Source organism: Mobula hypostoma, chromosome 3 (assembly GCF_963921235.1).
Source record: "Mobula hypostoma chromosome 3, sMobHyp1.1, whole genome shotgun sequence".
In the NCBI taxonomy this organism is placed as follows: Eukaryota; Metazoa; Chordata; class Chondrichthyes; order Myliobatiformes; family Myliobatidae; genus Mobula; species Mobula hypostoma.
The window spans coordinates 215,410,638-215,427,326 of NC_086099.1; the positions used below are offsets into that span (position 1 = coordinate 215,410,638).

At 46.8% G+C, this 16,689-nt stretch overlaps 1 protein-coding gene across 1 annotated transcript; it reads left to right on the top strand.

Annotated features, from left to right (window-relative positions):
* The first annotated feature begins 1,118 nt into the window (after positions 1–1,118).
* On the top strand, positions 1,119–14,008 carry LOC134343779 (gamma-crystallin N-like). Its single transcript, XM_063042514.1, has 4 exons — positions 1,119–1,148; positions 8,667–8,915; positions 10,163–10,308; positions 13,819–14,008. Exons 1-4 carry the CDS (start codon positions 1,119–1,121, stop codon positions 13,952–13,954), a joined length of 561 nt encoding a protein of 186 aa, XP_062898584.1. The 3' UTR covers positions 13,955–14,008.
* The last annotated feature ends 2,681 nt before the right edge of the window (positions 14,009–16,689 follow it).

A 16,689-nucleotide genomic window follows, 5' to 3' on the forward strand; every position in this document is an offset into this window, starting at 1 on the left:
CCCCAAGAGGGTGGTAAAACAAAGACACGCGGAATGGTAGCTTAATTGGCTGCTGTAAACTGCCCCAAGTGAGTGGTAAAACCTGCGGGAGGTTGACGAGAATAAAGAGAAGGGTTACAGTAAATGTGTGGTTGGTATGACCTTGTTGAGCTGAAGGGCCTGTTTCTTTACTGCATCCCAGTGATGCTACAAATCCTTATATTTGCTCCCTCACCGGATCCAGTTTCGTCAAACTCCTATCCAGATGCACCACAACTTGCTTGGTATGGCAACTGCTCTGCCCACAACACAAGGAACTGCAGAGACCTGGACTGCAGCCCAGTCCATCACACAAGCCAGCCTCCCCTTCACTGCCTCTGTCAACACTTCCTACTGCCTCAGGAAAGCAGCCAGCATAACCTAGGACCCCTCGCACGCCGGTCATTCCCTCCCCTCTGCTCTCTGTATAAATCATGCACTGCCAGGATCAGCTTCTAGCTCTTCATTATAGAGTCATACAGCACAGAAGCAGGCCAATCAGCCCAACCCATCCTTGCCAACCGAGATACCCCTTCCAATCTAGTCCAATTTGTCCAATAACCTTCTAAACCTTTTCAATCCATGTACCTGTCCAACTGTCCTCAACTACTTCCTTTGGCAGCTCTTTCCACATATGGACCACCCTTGGTAAAACAGTTGCTCCTCAAATTCCTATTAAATCTTCCACTCTCACCTTAACTTATGCTCTTTAATTCTTGATTCCGTAACCCTGGGAAATTCTGAGTGCATTCACCCCATCTACATCCCTCATGATTTTATATAGCTCTGAAAGATCACCTTCTGAGGAATAAAGTCCTAGCCTGTCCAGCTTCTCCCTGTATCTCAGTCCCTCATGTCCTGGCAACTTCCTTGTTAGTTTTTCCTGTGCCCTTTCCAGTTTAAAAACATCTTTCCTATAGCAGGGCAACCATAAAACCAGACACATGTGGCCTAACCAGGTCCTGTAGAACCTCCAAGCTTTTGTACTGAATGCCCTGACTGATGAAGGCCAGCATTTCAAAAGATTTCTTCACCAGCCTGTCAGGACGGCTGGTGCCTGCAGGATTCCCTGTGAATCTGGAGCAGTGTACATCGGCCAGATGGGATACGTGGTGGAAACCCGCATCAAGGTATCTGTTTGGATTGCCTGGAGAAATCAGCGGTAGCAGAACACTGCATTCGCAATGGCCACAGGATTGACTTTGATAGCACAAAACTACTGTGCTGCACTAATGGGTTTTGGGGCAGCCTGGTGAAGGAAACCATTGAGATAAAACTAGAGGAAAAGGATTTTAACAAAGACCAAGGTCTCACTCTAAGTAAGAAATAGAATTTGATTGTAAACAAGGTGGGAGAGTGGAAACCTGATTGGATGAGAAATAACCAATCAGGAGGGATGTATTACAGGGGTATAAATACCACCAGACTAGACATGCCTAGGCATCATCCCTGATGAAGATTGCAGAGTTTGTCATCGAAATATTGGTTAAAATCGATACCTGTACCCAGCTGGAAGCCTGAGAAGAGTTTATTCGTTAATGACACCGTCCCTTTTCATTATTATTCTAAAACTAACAGAACGGTGCATTGGGCTTCATCAACTGTGGGATTGAGTTTAAGAGCCCAGAGATAATGTTGCAGCTATATCGGATCCTGGTCAGACCCCACTTGGAGTACTGTGCTCAATTCTGGTCACCTCACTACAGGAAGGATGTGGAAACTATAGAAAGGGTGCAGAGGGGATTTACAAGGATGTTGCCTGGATTGGGGAGCATGCCTTATGAGAATAGGTTGTGTGAACTTGGCCTTTTCTCCTTGGAGCGATGGAAGATGAGAAGTGACCTGATAGAGGTGTACAAGGTAATGAGAGGCATTGATCATGTGGATAGTCAGAGGCTTTTCCCTAGGGCTGAAATGGCTAGCATGAGAGGGCAGAGATTTAAGGTACTTGGAAGTAGATACAGAGGGGGATGTCAGGGGTAAGTTTTTTACGCAGAGAGTGGTGAGTGCGTGGAATGTGCTGCCAGCGGCGGTGGTGGCGGCGGAGACGATACAGTCTTTTAAGAGACTCCCGGATGGATACTTGGAGCTTAGAAAAATAGAGGGCTATGGATAAGCCTAGGTAGTTCTAAGGTAAGGAAATGTTCGGCACAGCTTTGTGGGCCGAAGGGCCTGTATTGTGCTGTAGGGTTTCTATGTTTCGATGTTATCAGACTCTTGAACGGATCTCTCATTCATTAACGATGAATCCTTGTGCTCCCACTTTATCTTGTGGTGACCCTTACCCTCTACCCATTTAGCTGCACACAATTTCTCTGCAGCTACACCACTATATTCTGCACTCTGCTTTCTGCTTACTTCCTTGATGTACTTATGTCCACAGACCAAAAACCTTTCACTGTATCTCAGTACATGTGACAATAATAAACCAACACCAACACCAAGCAAAACACAAAGTGCTGGAGGAACTCAGCAAGTCAGGCAGAATCTAAGGAAGGAAATAAACAGTCGTGTTTTGGGCCGAGACTGTTCGACTGGTAATTCCCCCCCATAGATGCTGCCTGGCTTGCTGAGTTCCTCCGCCATTTTAAGTATAGAACGTACACTCAGTGGCCTCTTCATTAGGTACATCTGCTCATTAATGCAAATAGCTAATCAGCCAATCGTGTGGCAGCAACTCAATCCATAAAAGCATGCAGACATGGTCAAGGGGTTCAGTTGTTGTTCAGACCAAACATCAGAGTGAGGAAGGAAAATGTTCTAAGTGACTTCAGTGGAATGATAGTTGGTGCCAGACAGGGTGGTCTGAGTACTTGAGAAACTGCTGATCTCCTGGGATTTTCACGCACAACAGTTTCTAGAGCTTACAGACAATGGTACAAAAACAAAAAACAAAAAACAAAAAACTTCCAGTGAGCAGCAGTTCCGTGGGTAAATACACTTTGTTAATGAGAAAGCTCAGGGGAAAGTGGCCAGACTGGTTCAGGCTGACAGGAAGGTGACAGGAACTCAAATAACCACGCATTACAACAGTGGTGTGCAGAAGAGCGCCTCTGAAAGCACAACCCGTCAGACCGTGAAGCGGATGGGCTACAGCAGTAGAAGACCATGAACCTACACTCAGTGGCCAATGTACTAGGTACAGGACGTGCCCAAAAAAAGAGGCCAGTGAGAACAGAATACTACAGCATGGTGTGGACCTCTCAGCCCATGACGTTGTGCTGACCTTCCTTCCTACATAGCTCTCTAGTTTTCTGTCATCTATGTGCCTCTCACATTTTGTGTGTGTGTGTTGCTAGAGATTTCCAACATCTGCAGAACCCCTTGTGTTACACCAATACCAATATCTCTGTCAAATCCCCCAGGCTAACCTGATCTCAAGGTATTTTGACAAACTGACCCCTGACCCACAAACTCCACCTTGTGAGCATGATAGAGTCACAGCAAAGAAACAGGTCCTTCAGCCCATCTCGTCCATGCTGAACTGTCATTGTGCCTGGACCCTAACCCTTCATACCCCTCCCACCCATGTACTCATCAAAATTTCTCTTAAATAATCCTCCTCCGAGCACTCACCCCATCAAATTCTGGCACGTCCCCACACCCCACCCCTCCTGACACCAGTCCCTGCCAATGGATCGACCGCTTTGAATGCAGGACACTAATCCCGGAAAATTCCGGCCCTTTTGTGTGGAAATCCTGCCGCCGTCACAAAGGCCCTGAGTCAGCTGGATCTTCCCTGAATGAGTTTTGTAAGAAAAGCAGATACTTTTCAGCCCTGCTCTGCAGTTCTATTGATGTGGAACCCTCGCGAGAAATGGATTCTACGCCCCCTGCGAAATATATATATTGGGGTGTCCAACTTTTCCTCACTGTCCAAAGGGATACTGGCACTTAGGTTGGTTGGAGAGGATCCAGCAGCAGCATGTCACAATATTCTGGCAAGGTGAGTAGCCGGGTATTTGGTTTATTCTCCTCTCCTATCAGATTCCTTCTTCTTCAGCCTTTTACCTTTTCCACTTATCACCTCCCAGCTTCTCACTTCATCTCCCCTTCCCCCACCCACCTACACACCTTCCCCCTCCCCCTCACCTGGCTTCACCTATCACCTGCCAGCTTGTATTCCTTCCCCTCCCCTACATTCTCGTTCTGGCTTGTTACCCTTCCTTGCCAGTCCTGATGGCGAGTCTCGGCCAGAAGCCTCAACTCTTTCTACCAACTGTATGGCATGAACATCAACTAGATGCAGGAAGATTGCTCCCGATGTTGGGGAAGTCCAGAACAAGGGGTCACAGTTTGAGGATAAAGGGGAAACCTTTTTGGACCGAGATGAGGAAAAACTTCTTCACACAGAGAGTGGTGAATCTGTGGAATTCTCTGCCACAGGAAACAGTTGAGACCAGTTCATTGGCTATATTTAAGAGGGAGTTAGATATGGCCCTTGTGGCTAAAGGGATCAGGGAGTATGAAGGGAAGGCTGGTACAGGGTTCTGAGTTGGATGATCAGCCATGATCATACTGAATGGCGGTGCAGGCTCGAATGGCCGAATAGCCTACTCTTGCACCTGTTTTCTATGTTTCTCCAACTTCTGGTCATTTTTCCACCTCCCCTTTCCCTCTTATTCAATTCTCCCCTCTGGAACGTTTCTTAACTCTTCTCTTCTCCTCACCAGCCTATCATTTCCCCCAGTGACCCTAATACTTTCCATGGTACACTCTTGCTTCCCTGTTAAGATTCCTTCTCCTCCAGCCTCTACCTTTCCCACCCACCACCTTCTAGCTTGCCCTTATTCTGGCATTTGCCCTCTCCTTTTCCAATTCCGATGAGGGGTCTTGGCCCGAAACATTGACTGTTTATCCATTTTCATGGCTGCTGCCTGACCTGCTGACTTCCTCAGGCATTTTGTGTCTGTTGCTCTGGATTTTCAGCATCTGCAGAATTTCTTGTGTATATGATGTGCTGGCCTTCATTAGTTGGGGGATTGAGTTCAAGAGCTGCGAGGTAATGTTGCAGCTCTGGTTAGATCCCACTTGGATTATTGTGTTTGGTTCTGGCCTCTTCATTACAGGAAGGATGTGGAAAGGTGCAGAGGAGATTTACCGGGATAAATAGTGAACATGTCCTATGAAGAAAGTTTAAGTGAGATAGGATTTTTCTCTCTGGAACACAGGAGAATGAGGTGTAACTTGATAGAGATGTTTAAGATTACAAGAGGCATAGAGAGATGGTGGTAGGCAGGAGACGGCAGAGGTGTTGCTCAGAAGCACTTTTGTGCTCTTTGATGGATTCAGGGATTTGGGTGGTGGATCTCTACCAAAGGAGGTGTGAGGGACTCTTTCATGTCGCTCACCTGCAGATCACCCTTGGGCAAGGTGTAGCACCTGCTTAGCCCCCCGATCAGGGTCGTGAAGCCACGGGAGCAGGTGGTGGATGGTCACATGAGCAGCTGGTACATGTCACAGGTCCTGGCTATGCGACCACTGACGCCCGGAGTAATTGATAAAAGCTGGGCTTACCCGTCTTGTAAAGACACTGCCCAGTAGAAGGCAATGGCAAAGCACTTCTGTAGAAAAAATTGCCAAGAACAATCATGGTCCTGGAAAGACTGTGATCGCCCACGTCATACAACATGGCACACAGCGAATGGACGGTGGATTCCATTCCGGTGGGGGGGGAGGTTGCAATCCTACCTCATCAGCCGGCAATCGCCTTACAATGCCGGCTGTATGATCTGGGTTCAATTCCTGTCACTGTATGTAAAGAGTTCGTACACTCCCCCCGTCACCGTTTGGGTAAGAGTTCATGCGTTCTCCCCGTCACCGTGTGGGTAACAGTTCGTGCGTTCCCCCTGTCACTGTTTGGGTAAGAGTTCGTGCGTTCTCCCCATCACCGTGTGGGTAACAGTTCGTGCGTTCCCCCTGTCACCGTGTGGGTAAGAGTTCGTGCGTTCCCCCCGTCAGCGTGTGGGTAACAGTTCGTGCGTTCCCCCATCACCGTGTGGGTAAGAGTTCGTGCGTTCTCCCCGTCACCGTGTGGGTAACAGTTCGTACGTTCCCCCCGTCACCATGTGGGTAAGAGTTCATGCGTTCCCCCCGTCACCGTGTGGGTAACAGTTCGTGCGTTCCCCCATCACCGTGTGGGTAAGAGTTCGTGCGTTCTCCCCGTCACCGTGTGGGTAACAGTTCGTACGTTCCCCCCGTCACCATGTGGGTAAGAGTTCGTGCGTTCCCCCATCACCGTGTGGGTAAGAGTTCATGCATTCTCCCTGTCACCGTGTGGGTTTACTCCAGGTGCTCTGGTTTCCTCCCAATTTACAAAAAAGGTTAGAAATGCAATATTAGCAAAACCTGACGCAAACAACACATTTTTCTGCGCGTGTTGATGTACTTGTGACAAGTAAAGCTGATTTGACCTTTATTGATGGGGAAGGAATTCCAGTTCCAGACTGTAGACTGTGTACCCCAAAGGCAATGGAAAGGGTTCAGATTCCCGCTGTGATGGATGGAACATCCGGACAGCAAAGTTCCATATATCAGGATGCTCTTTATCAATTACAGCTCAGCATTTAACACCATCATCCCCTCAAAGCTGTTCACTAAACTCCAAGACCTGATCCTCAATACCCACTTGTGCAACTGGATCCTGGGTTTCCTCACCTGAGACTCCAGTCAGTTCAGGTTGGCAAAAACATCTCGTCCACAATCTCCATCAGCACAGGAGCACCACAGGGCTGTGTGTTTAGCCCCCAGCTCTACTCACTTTACACCTATGACCGTGTGGCTAAGTACAAGTTACTTCTACAGGTTTGCTGATGATACCACTGCTGTGGTCCGTATCACAGGTGGTGATCAATCAGCGTACAGGAAGGAGATTGAAATTTTGGTTGAGTAGTGTAATAACAACAATCTCCTACTCAATGTCAATCAGACCCAGGAACTGCTTGTAGACTTCAGGAGAGGGAAACCAGAGGTTCATGAGCCAGTGCTCTTTGGAGGATCAGAGGTGGAAAGGATTAGTAACTTTAAACTCCTGGATGTCACTATCTCAGAGAACCTGTCCTGGATCCATCATATAAGTATAATTTCAAATAAAGCACAACAGGACCTGTACTTCGTCAGGAGTCTGCAGAGATTCATTCATGACATCAGAAAACCTCGGCAAGCTTCTATAGATGTATGCTGGAAAGTGTATTAACTGGCTGCGTTATGGCTTGGTGTGGGAACACCAGTGCCTTTGCGCAGAAAATCCTACAAAAGGTCGTGGATTCATCATGGATAAAGCCCTCCCAACCACTGAGTACATCTACATGAAACATTGTCGTAGAAAAGCAACATCCATCATCAAAGATCCTCACCACCCAGGCCATGCTCTTTTCTTGTTGCTGCCATCAGGTAGAAGCTACAAGAGCCTCAGGACTCACACCATCAGGTTCGAGAACAGTTACTACCCCTCGACCATCAGACAAAAAGGGATAGCTACACATTCTATTTCTGGTATTCCCACAACCAATATTCTCCTTATCTTGTTATTTCATGGTCTCATTATTTATTGCTATTTATTTACATTCCCATTTGCATAGTTTGTTGTTCATTGATTCTGTTTACAATTACTGTTCTATAGGTTCGCTAAGTATGCCTTGCCTTGCTAAGAGGTTCTATGACTTTGAACTGTACTGTTTTATATTCTATGTCGTAGTGCAAGGAGGTCACAGAGGTTGCTATACTGACGTAATTTTTAAAGTCTGTCACAAGCCTTTGTGGCCCATCAGGGATTATGCCGGTTTCTGTGGCGTGAAGCAACTGGGAGTACGAGACTCCCCCCCGCCTCACAATCTATCGTGAGGTTAACCCTCAGCATTTTTGCCAGTACCCATTCTCAGCTGGGTAGACTGGAGCACTGGAGCATTGTGTGATTAAGTGCCTTGCTCAAGGACACACACACTGTCCGGGCCGAGGCTTGAACCCACGACCTTCAGATCACTAGTCCAAAACCCTAACCACTTGGCCACGCGCCACACATACTGACGTAGTGGTTAGGGTTATGTAGGTTGGTTCAAGAACTGAATGGGTGAAGGGAAGTAGTTATCCTTGAACCTAGTTTGGTGGTACTTTAGTCTTCTGTACCTACTGCCTGACAGTAGCTGCAAAACGATGGCATGGCCCAGATAGTGGGGATCTTGGTTGTCTCTTAGAGGCAACCCCTGATGTCATGATGGATGGAAGGGATGGGTCCATGATGTATTGGGCTGAGAGGAGGAGGAATTTCTTTAGCCAGAGAGTGGTAAATCTGTAGAATTTATTGACACAGACGGCTGAGGAGGCGAAGTCTTTTGGGTATATTTAAAGCAGAGGTTGATAGTAAGGATGTCAAAGATTACAGGGAAAAGAGAGGAGAAAAAGGTTGAGAGGGTTAATAAATTTGCCATGATGGAATGGTGGAGCAGACTCGATGGGCTGAATGGCCTAATTCTGCTCTGTGTCCTATTGTCTTGCTGAGTACATACATGTCACCACATACAATCCTGAGATTCTAATACTCTCTGCAGCTTAAGGGCTATTCAGGACTCAGAAACAGTTAGTGGAGTATCAGGGACTTAATGGCCTCTCCTTGCTCTCAGTTTACACGCCGGTCTTCTTTCTTTCCTCAGATCATTTTCTATGAGGGGAAATATTTCACCGGCAGGAAGCTGGAGGTGTTTGGAGAATGCGGTAACTTCCAGGACCGGGGCTTCATGAACAGAGTGAACTCTATCCGGGTAGAGAGCAGTGCATGGATCTGCTATGATCACCCTGACCTCAAAGGGCACCAGTACATCCTGGAGCGAGGGGATTACCCTGACTTTCACCGGTGGAATGCTCACAATGACCACATGGCCTCCTGCCGGCCTGTCAAGATGGTATGTTAGAACTTCCCCACTCTCTCCAGTTTCAGTCCAATAGTCTGTGCCAAATTATTTAGCTGTCCAGCCCCATCGACATGCATCTGGACCGTAACCCTCCTTACCCTTCCCATCCACGTGCTTACCGAAACCTACATCCACCACTTGTGCCGGCAGCTCATTCCGCACCCTCACCACCCTCCGAGTGAAGGAGGTTCCCCTCAAACATTTTACCTTTCATCCTTAACCCATGACCTCTAGTTCTAGTTTCACCCAACCTCAGTGGCAAAAGCCTGCTTATATTTACCCCATCTATACCCCTCATAATTTTGTATCTCTCTATCAAATCTCCCTTCATTCTCCTACACTCCAGGGAATAGAATCCTAACCCATTCAACTTTTCCATAAAACCCAGGTCCTCAAGTCCCGGCAACATCCTTGTAAACTTTCTCTGCACTCTTTCAATCTTATTTACATCTTTCCTGTAGGTAGGTGACCAAAACTGCACACAATACTCCAAATTAGGCCTCACCAATGTCTTATACAACTTCAACGTAACACTGGAGCTCCTGTATTCAGTACTTTGATTTATAAAGGCTAACATGCCAAAAACTTTCTTTACGACCCTATCTACCTGTGATGTCACTTTCAAGGAATTATGTATCTGTATTCCCAGATCCCTCTGTTCTACCACACTCCGCAATGCCCTACCATTCACTGTGTGAGTGCATTGCTGGTTTGGCTAATCCTAATGCGCCGAGAAGCTGTCTAATCCTGCTCCTGGGCCCAGAATTCATAGAAAAAGACCCTCCACTGAGACCCTCTGTGACCTTCTCCACCACTAAACTCTTCCAATACTTTGGCCTCTTCTGTCTCTGTCTTAAATGGATGGGAGTGCGTCATTTCCCGCCTATCTCCACTCAATCTGCAATTCTCTCCCCCACCACCATATAATCTTTTTCTGCCCTCTCTTAGGGGCTTCTTAACGTTAATCTCCAACCAAGATTTATCCTCTTCATTTATGTGATGATCAATTTTCTCTGCAGGTGACCTGTGCTCATCTCCCCTCAGTGCTCCATCAATGGCTGTAAACAAAGCTAACACTGTGACTGAGGTATGCTGGCCTAGGAATTAGTTAGCCTAACAGGTTGGGCCAAAGGGATTGATTCTTGCTCTTTGTCAAGTCAGGTCCCCAGGAAACAGATGGACCGGGACTTTCCCAAGAGTAACTCATGCTCACCGTTTCTTTCTCTCTACCTCTTCAGCATGGTGAACATTACAAGATAGAGCTGTTTGAGAACTCCAATTTTAATGGTCAGTGTGTGGAGTTTTGCAATGATTGCCCGTTCCTGCAAGGCCAAGGCTGGACCAAGACTTGTGTCAACTCAATCAAGGTCTATGGTGATGGAGCGTGAGTAGACGTCATTATTCCACTTCGTAGCTGAGAACGTGTTCGGTTATAATCCACCCAAGGCATCGATAAGTTACATGGATAAAGACAGCATAATTTGGTGAAAATCAGTCGGGTAAATCTTCCTCTTGCTTAAGATAGGATAGAAAGGGTTAACATATGAGGAGCATTTGATGGCTCTGGGCCTGTAATCACAGGAGTTTAAAAGAAAGAGAGGGGAATCTCATCGAAACCTACTGAACATTGAAAGGCCTAGATAAAGTGGAGTGGAGAGGATGTTTCCTATGGGGGAGTCCAGGACCAGAGGGCACAGTCTCAGAATAAAAGGACAGCCCTTTAGAACAGAGCTGAGGAGGAATTTCTTAAGCTGGAGGGTGGTGAATTTGCGGAATTCATTGCCATAGACAGACGTGAAGGCCAAATCATTATGCATTTTTAAAGTAGAGTTTGATAGGTTCTTAATTAGTAAGGACCTTAGTTAGCGGGAGAAGGCAGGAGAATGGGGTCGAGAGGGATAATAAATCAGCCATGATGGAATGACAGAGTGGACTCAATGGCTTAATTCTGCTCCTATGTCTTATGGTGACCGATGCCAGCACTGGCCAAAGACAGAGAGAAAGAGAACAGAACAACACTGCCTCTTCATGGAATCATTTGGAACAGAAAGCTATTCCTGATATTCTTGCAGGCCAGGTCTCTCAGAGAACTGTATAATTAACCCCTTTCCTCATCTAATCACCTCAGAAGTTTTCCTTTGTCATGGACCAATTTTAATTCCTTCCCGCCTCTCCGCACATTCCCATTTTCCCCCTACTTCTGATGAAGCAATAACCTTGTTTCTTATCCACAAGGCTGTGGAGCATTTTCAGCCATTTGTTTCTATATCTACTTACAGCACAGAACATGACAGCACAGTACAGGCCCTTCGGCCCACAACGTTGTGCTGACCTTTTAACCTACTCCAAGATCAATCTAACCCTTCCCTCACACATAACCCTCCAATTTTCTTTCATCCATGTGCCTATCTAAGAGTTTCTTAAATGCCCCTAATATATCTAATTAATTCTTCCTCAGTGGTCTGCCACTCTTAAGACCATAAGGCATAGGAGCAGAATTAGGCCATTCAGCCCATCAAGTCTGCTCTGCCATTCTATCACGGCTGATTTATTATTCCTCTCAATCCCATTCTCCTTCTCCCCGTTATCTTCGACACCCTTATTAATCAAGAACCTATCAGCCTCCGCTTTAAGTAAGTGTACCCAATGATTTGGCCTCCACAGGTATGTATCCAATTCTCATTCACAGCTCTCTGTCAGATCCTCTTCACCCACCTGCTCCTGCAGTGCATTCTGGGTCATGAGAACTCACTGAGTAAAAAGAAGTTCTCCTCATTTTCTTCATTCATGTTGTGGGCAGCAGGGAGCCCAGTGGTCAGTGCCGGCAATCGCGATCAGGGTTCAATTCCCACTGCTGTCCGTAAGGTGTTTGTACATTCTCCCACACCGGTTTCCTCACATGTTCCAATGACGTACAGGTTGGGGTTAGTGAGTTGTGGACATGTGACGTTGACACCAGAACTGTGGTAACTCTTGAGGCCCGCCCCCAAAACCGACCTCGGACTGTGTCGGTTGTTGATGCAAACAGTGCATTTCGTTGTGTGTTTCAATGCATATATGGCAAATAAAGCTAATTTTTATCTCTTTCTATTTCTTCCCCCCAACACCCCTGCCCTTCCTCTGGTCTTTACACCAAGTATCTTAAACCTACTGGTGAAGTCAGGAGAGTGGAAAGATAAAGGGCTGGAGAGGAAGTAATCTGATAGGGAAGAGAGTGGAATATTGGAGAAAGGGAAGGAGGAGGGGACCCGGGGAGGTGATAGGCAGATGAAAAGAGGTAAGAGGCCAGTGTGGGGATAAAAGAAGATGGGAGGGGGAGGGAATTTTTTTTACTGAAGGAGAAATCGAGTCATACCATCAGGTTGGAAGCTAACCAAGGTGTTGCTCCTCCACCCTGAGGGTGGCCTCATCTTGGCACAAGAGGAGTCCATGGACCGACATGTCATAACGGGAATGAGAATGGGAATTAAAATGTTCGGCCGCTGGGAAGTATGCTTCTGGTAGATGGTGCGGAGGTGCTCAACGAAGTGATCTTCCAATTTACGATGGGTCTCACCAATGTGGAGGAGGCCATATCGGGAGCTAAGATGGTAAATCGAGTTTTGGTAGTGATGAGACAATAAAGGACTTTTGGGATATACTGTAGCAGTCCTTTCTTAAATACTTCTCCATTAAAACTCTTTGACGCCAAATAGAGTGCCAGCAATGACTGAACTGAGTTATAGGGAAAGGGTGAAAAGCTTGGGAATTTATTCTATGGAGCACAGGAGAATGAGAGATTTTATAGAGTGAGAGGCATGCGTTGGGACTAAAATGGGTGCCAAGGAGATTAACATACATAGTGCCAGGATGAGGGGATTACAGTTATGAGGTGAGACTCTGTATGTATTGCTTACTTTGGAACAAAGGAGAACAAGAAAAGATTTAATTGTGCGCGGTACTGTAAGAGGACTAGAGAGATTAAATAGACAAGGTCCGTTTCCCTTATCAGAGAGGTCAGTAACTGGGGCGGGGGGCAGAGACGTGTAAATCAGTAGAAGGATTAGAGGGGATTTGAGAGAAAAGCTGTTTCATCCAACAAGCAGTGAGGTTTTGGAACGTACTGAGAGAGCGATAGAGGAATAAATTATTAAACAGTACCTCATGAGCCTTAACCCGTGCATCCATGACAAAGTGTGGGTTGTAAAATGAGAAGTCCAGTTGTGGAAGTGATGGGTTATAGGAGCTGGAGGAGGTCATTCTACCCTTCTAAACATGTCCTACCTGTGGCCCGGTTAGGGCATGGCTGGTCTACACCACGATGCCATTAATTTGCCTTTACTCCACATGGAAGAGTACAGCACAGGAACAGGCCCTTTGGCCCACAGTACCTGTGCTGACAGTGATGCCAAATGAAATTATTGCCACCTGTCTACACATGGTCCATATTTGCTCCCCTCCTCCCATAACTTTTAATTCCTTTTCTTTTAGTACTTTGCCAATCTCCTCATGACATGAAGAGCTGACTCAACCCAACTACCTTTTTAGCAATATTCACGGGACTTGAAGCATTTGTCAACCCAGGGGTTATTTAAGAAGAGCCACAAGAGACATGGATGTTGGAATCTGGAGTAGTAATCAATCTGCCCAAGGACCTGTGAGCCGAGCAGCAATGGTGGGAGGAAAGGAGTTGTTGAACATTTTAGGTCAGATATTCCTTTCCCCCAGTAGGTGCTGCTTGACCTGCTGAGTTCCTCCAAGACAGTTTGTTGCTTAATAGAGTCTGTTTCTCTGAAAAAGGGAGTGGCTGATGTTCTAAAGGGAAGAAGGAAAGAGCGGTTAATGCAAAGTGTCCTCGTAACCTGGTGTTTTATTGCTTTTTAATTCTTTACCGTTTCTCCTCTCCAATGCTCAGCTGGGTTTTGTACGAGGAGCCCAATTACCGGGGGAGGATGTATATCGTGGAACGAGGGTACTACCATTCCTACACAGAATGGCAAGCACAGAACGGCAACGTCCAGTCCATGAGGACAGTGGTCAACTACTTTTAGCAAGGGAAATTCTACCATCCATCAGTAATAAACCTAACCGTCTACATGGAAATCTGAAAAATAAATCACGCCTTGAAAATAATCCTTTGTGGTCCCGCGGATTCTTTGCCATTTCAGTGATTGGTCAGTAGCTTGGGTTCGGGAGATGTTTTCTTCCCTACAGTCTGAGGGTGGGCGAGGTGTCCACTGGTCAGGGATGTGTTTCTTCTGCAGTCTAATCAGGTGGGTGTTCTAGTACTAGTGGCCATATTCAGAGTTGGCCACTAGAAGGCGATGGCGAGCTGCCTGCCCGAACTGCTGGTGAAGGTGTCCCCAGGACTGTTGAGGAGGGAGTTGCAGGATTTAGACCCAGTGATATATTTCCAAACCAAGATGGCGCAGAACCAGTTGGGGGACCCACTAGACACAAGAGATTCTGCAGATGCTGGAAGCCTTGAGCAACGCATACATAATGCTGCAGGAACTCAGCAGGTCAGGAGGAAAATAGAAAGTCAACTTTGTGGGCGGACACCCTTCATCACGACCACCTCAAGGGGATGATCTTAGGGAGATTCAGCCTGGACATTGGCCCTTTGTGGTGACTACTTACGACCAATCTTAAATTAATTCCATTCCCCCTTCCCCAGGTTCTACCATTCACCTATACACCAGGGGTAACTTACAGTGGGCAATCAACCTAGCAACCCGCACGTCTTTGGAATGCAGGAGAGAATCACAGCCCACGTGGTCACAGGGGGAGTGAGTGAGAACTTCAGCTGGTTTGGAGGGGCCACCGCAGAGGATAAGGAAAAGCTTTAGAGGGTGTAAACTCAGCCAGCTCCATCATGGGCTCTAGCCTCCCCACCATTGAGAACATCTTCAAAAGGCGATGCTTCAAAAAGGTGACATCCATCACTAAGGACCCCCACCAACTAGAGCATGCCTTCTTCTCTTTGTTGCCATCAAGGAGGTGGTACTAGAGCCTGAAGACACATGCTCAACATTTCATTTAATTATTGAGAAAGAGTGCAGAATAGACCCTTCTGACCCATCGAACCACACTGCCCAGCAACCTGGTGGTTTAACCCTAGCCTAATCACAGGACATTTAGGATGGTTCCTTAAGGTGGTAATGGGGACTAGCTCCCGCTACCTATTAAATGTTCCCAATAGCATGTGCCCCAAATAGCCTCTGACAACCAAGTCCAGCTCCTGGCCTTCACATCTGGCTTAGCTACTAAGCCCAATGGAACCATTTCTACTGACAGGAGAAGGGGTAATGGCAGGTTACTGGTGCCTTTGGGCAGATGGGGCTCGTCGGGCATAGTTGGCAGCTCAACCAGGAGAAGAAAATCTCTGATCTCAAGCCTCCGCTGCCTTGCGGCTTTATCCACCCATGAGGAAGGCTTCAGGAGTGAACCCTGAGGGAAAAATCCCTAAAGCAGTCCTACGTTGAGTTCAACGCTGACTGGCAACTCCTGCAATTCCACTGGTGCCAAACTGTATCGGTCTCTACCGTTCCTTTGGTTTCATCAGATGCGTGGAGAGGTGGAGCTTGCTACACGGGCAACAGCTTGCTCTCCACATTGTACTGCCCAGGCTCATGCATCCAGGCAACTAGGATGCAATACCCACTCTGACTGACGGAGACCTCAGACAGAATCACAGGACAATTTACATTGACCAATCAACTTACCAACCGGTATGTCTTTGGATATTGGGAGGAAAGCGGAGCACCCGGAGGAGATCTACGCGGTCACAGGGAGAACGTACAAACTCCTTACAGGCAGTGGTGAGAATTGAACCCAGGTCACTGGTACTGTAAAGCGTTATGCCAACCACTACGCTACCGTGCTGCCCCATGGTAATGTCGGAACAGCCTCTTCCACTCCACCATCAGATGAACAATGAACCAATAAATATGACCTCACTATTTTTGCTCACTTTTGCACTATGTATTTAACTTTTATATATATATCTATCTTACTGTAATCTATAGTATAGTTTATGTTTTACACGGTACTGCTGCCACAAAAGAACAAATTTCATAACATATCAGTGATAATAAACCTGATTTTGATTCAGCAGCTGACCCCATACTCTTGGCCTATATTCCTTGTTGTAACCAGAGTGGAATCATGGGAAATCCAAGCCTGTGGCCTATGACAGGCCAAATGGGGTCTTGGAAAACAAGATGGGGCTTGCTCTTGTTGTTTTTCCTAAGCAGGTGCTGGACAAAGCATTAACCAATAAAGCTGCAATTGACTCACAATCTCAAAATAAACACAGCCAACAGAGGCTTTGGTTGATCTGTTCTCACCTCCTCCTGTCAGCTTCAAACTCGCGAGTGAAAGCCAGCACACTCTGGGAAGCCATAGGCTTGCTTTCATTCACAAGTCTGTGGGAATCAGCCAACAGTCAGCACTTCTTTTCACAGGGCAGAAATGATTAATAGGAGGGGCATAATATTAAGGTGATTGGAGGAAAACATAAGGGGGGGGGATACAGACTGCACTTGGAGTAGTGTGATTAGTTTTGGGCCCCTTATCTAAGGCAGGATGTGCTGGCATTGAAGAGAGTTCAAAGGAGGTTCACGATAATTATCCAAGGAATGAAAGGATTAACATATGAGTAGTGTTTGATTGCTCTGGGCCTGTGCACACTTGAAGTTAGAAGAAAGAGGTGGGATATCATTCCTGGGATGGCAGGTCTTTCATATGAAGAAAGACTGGATGAACTGGGCTTGTACTCGTTGGA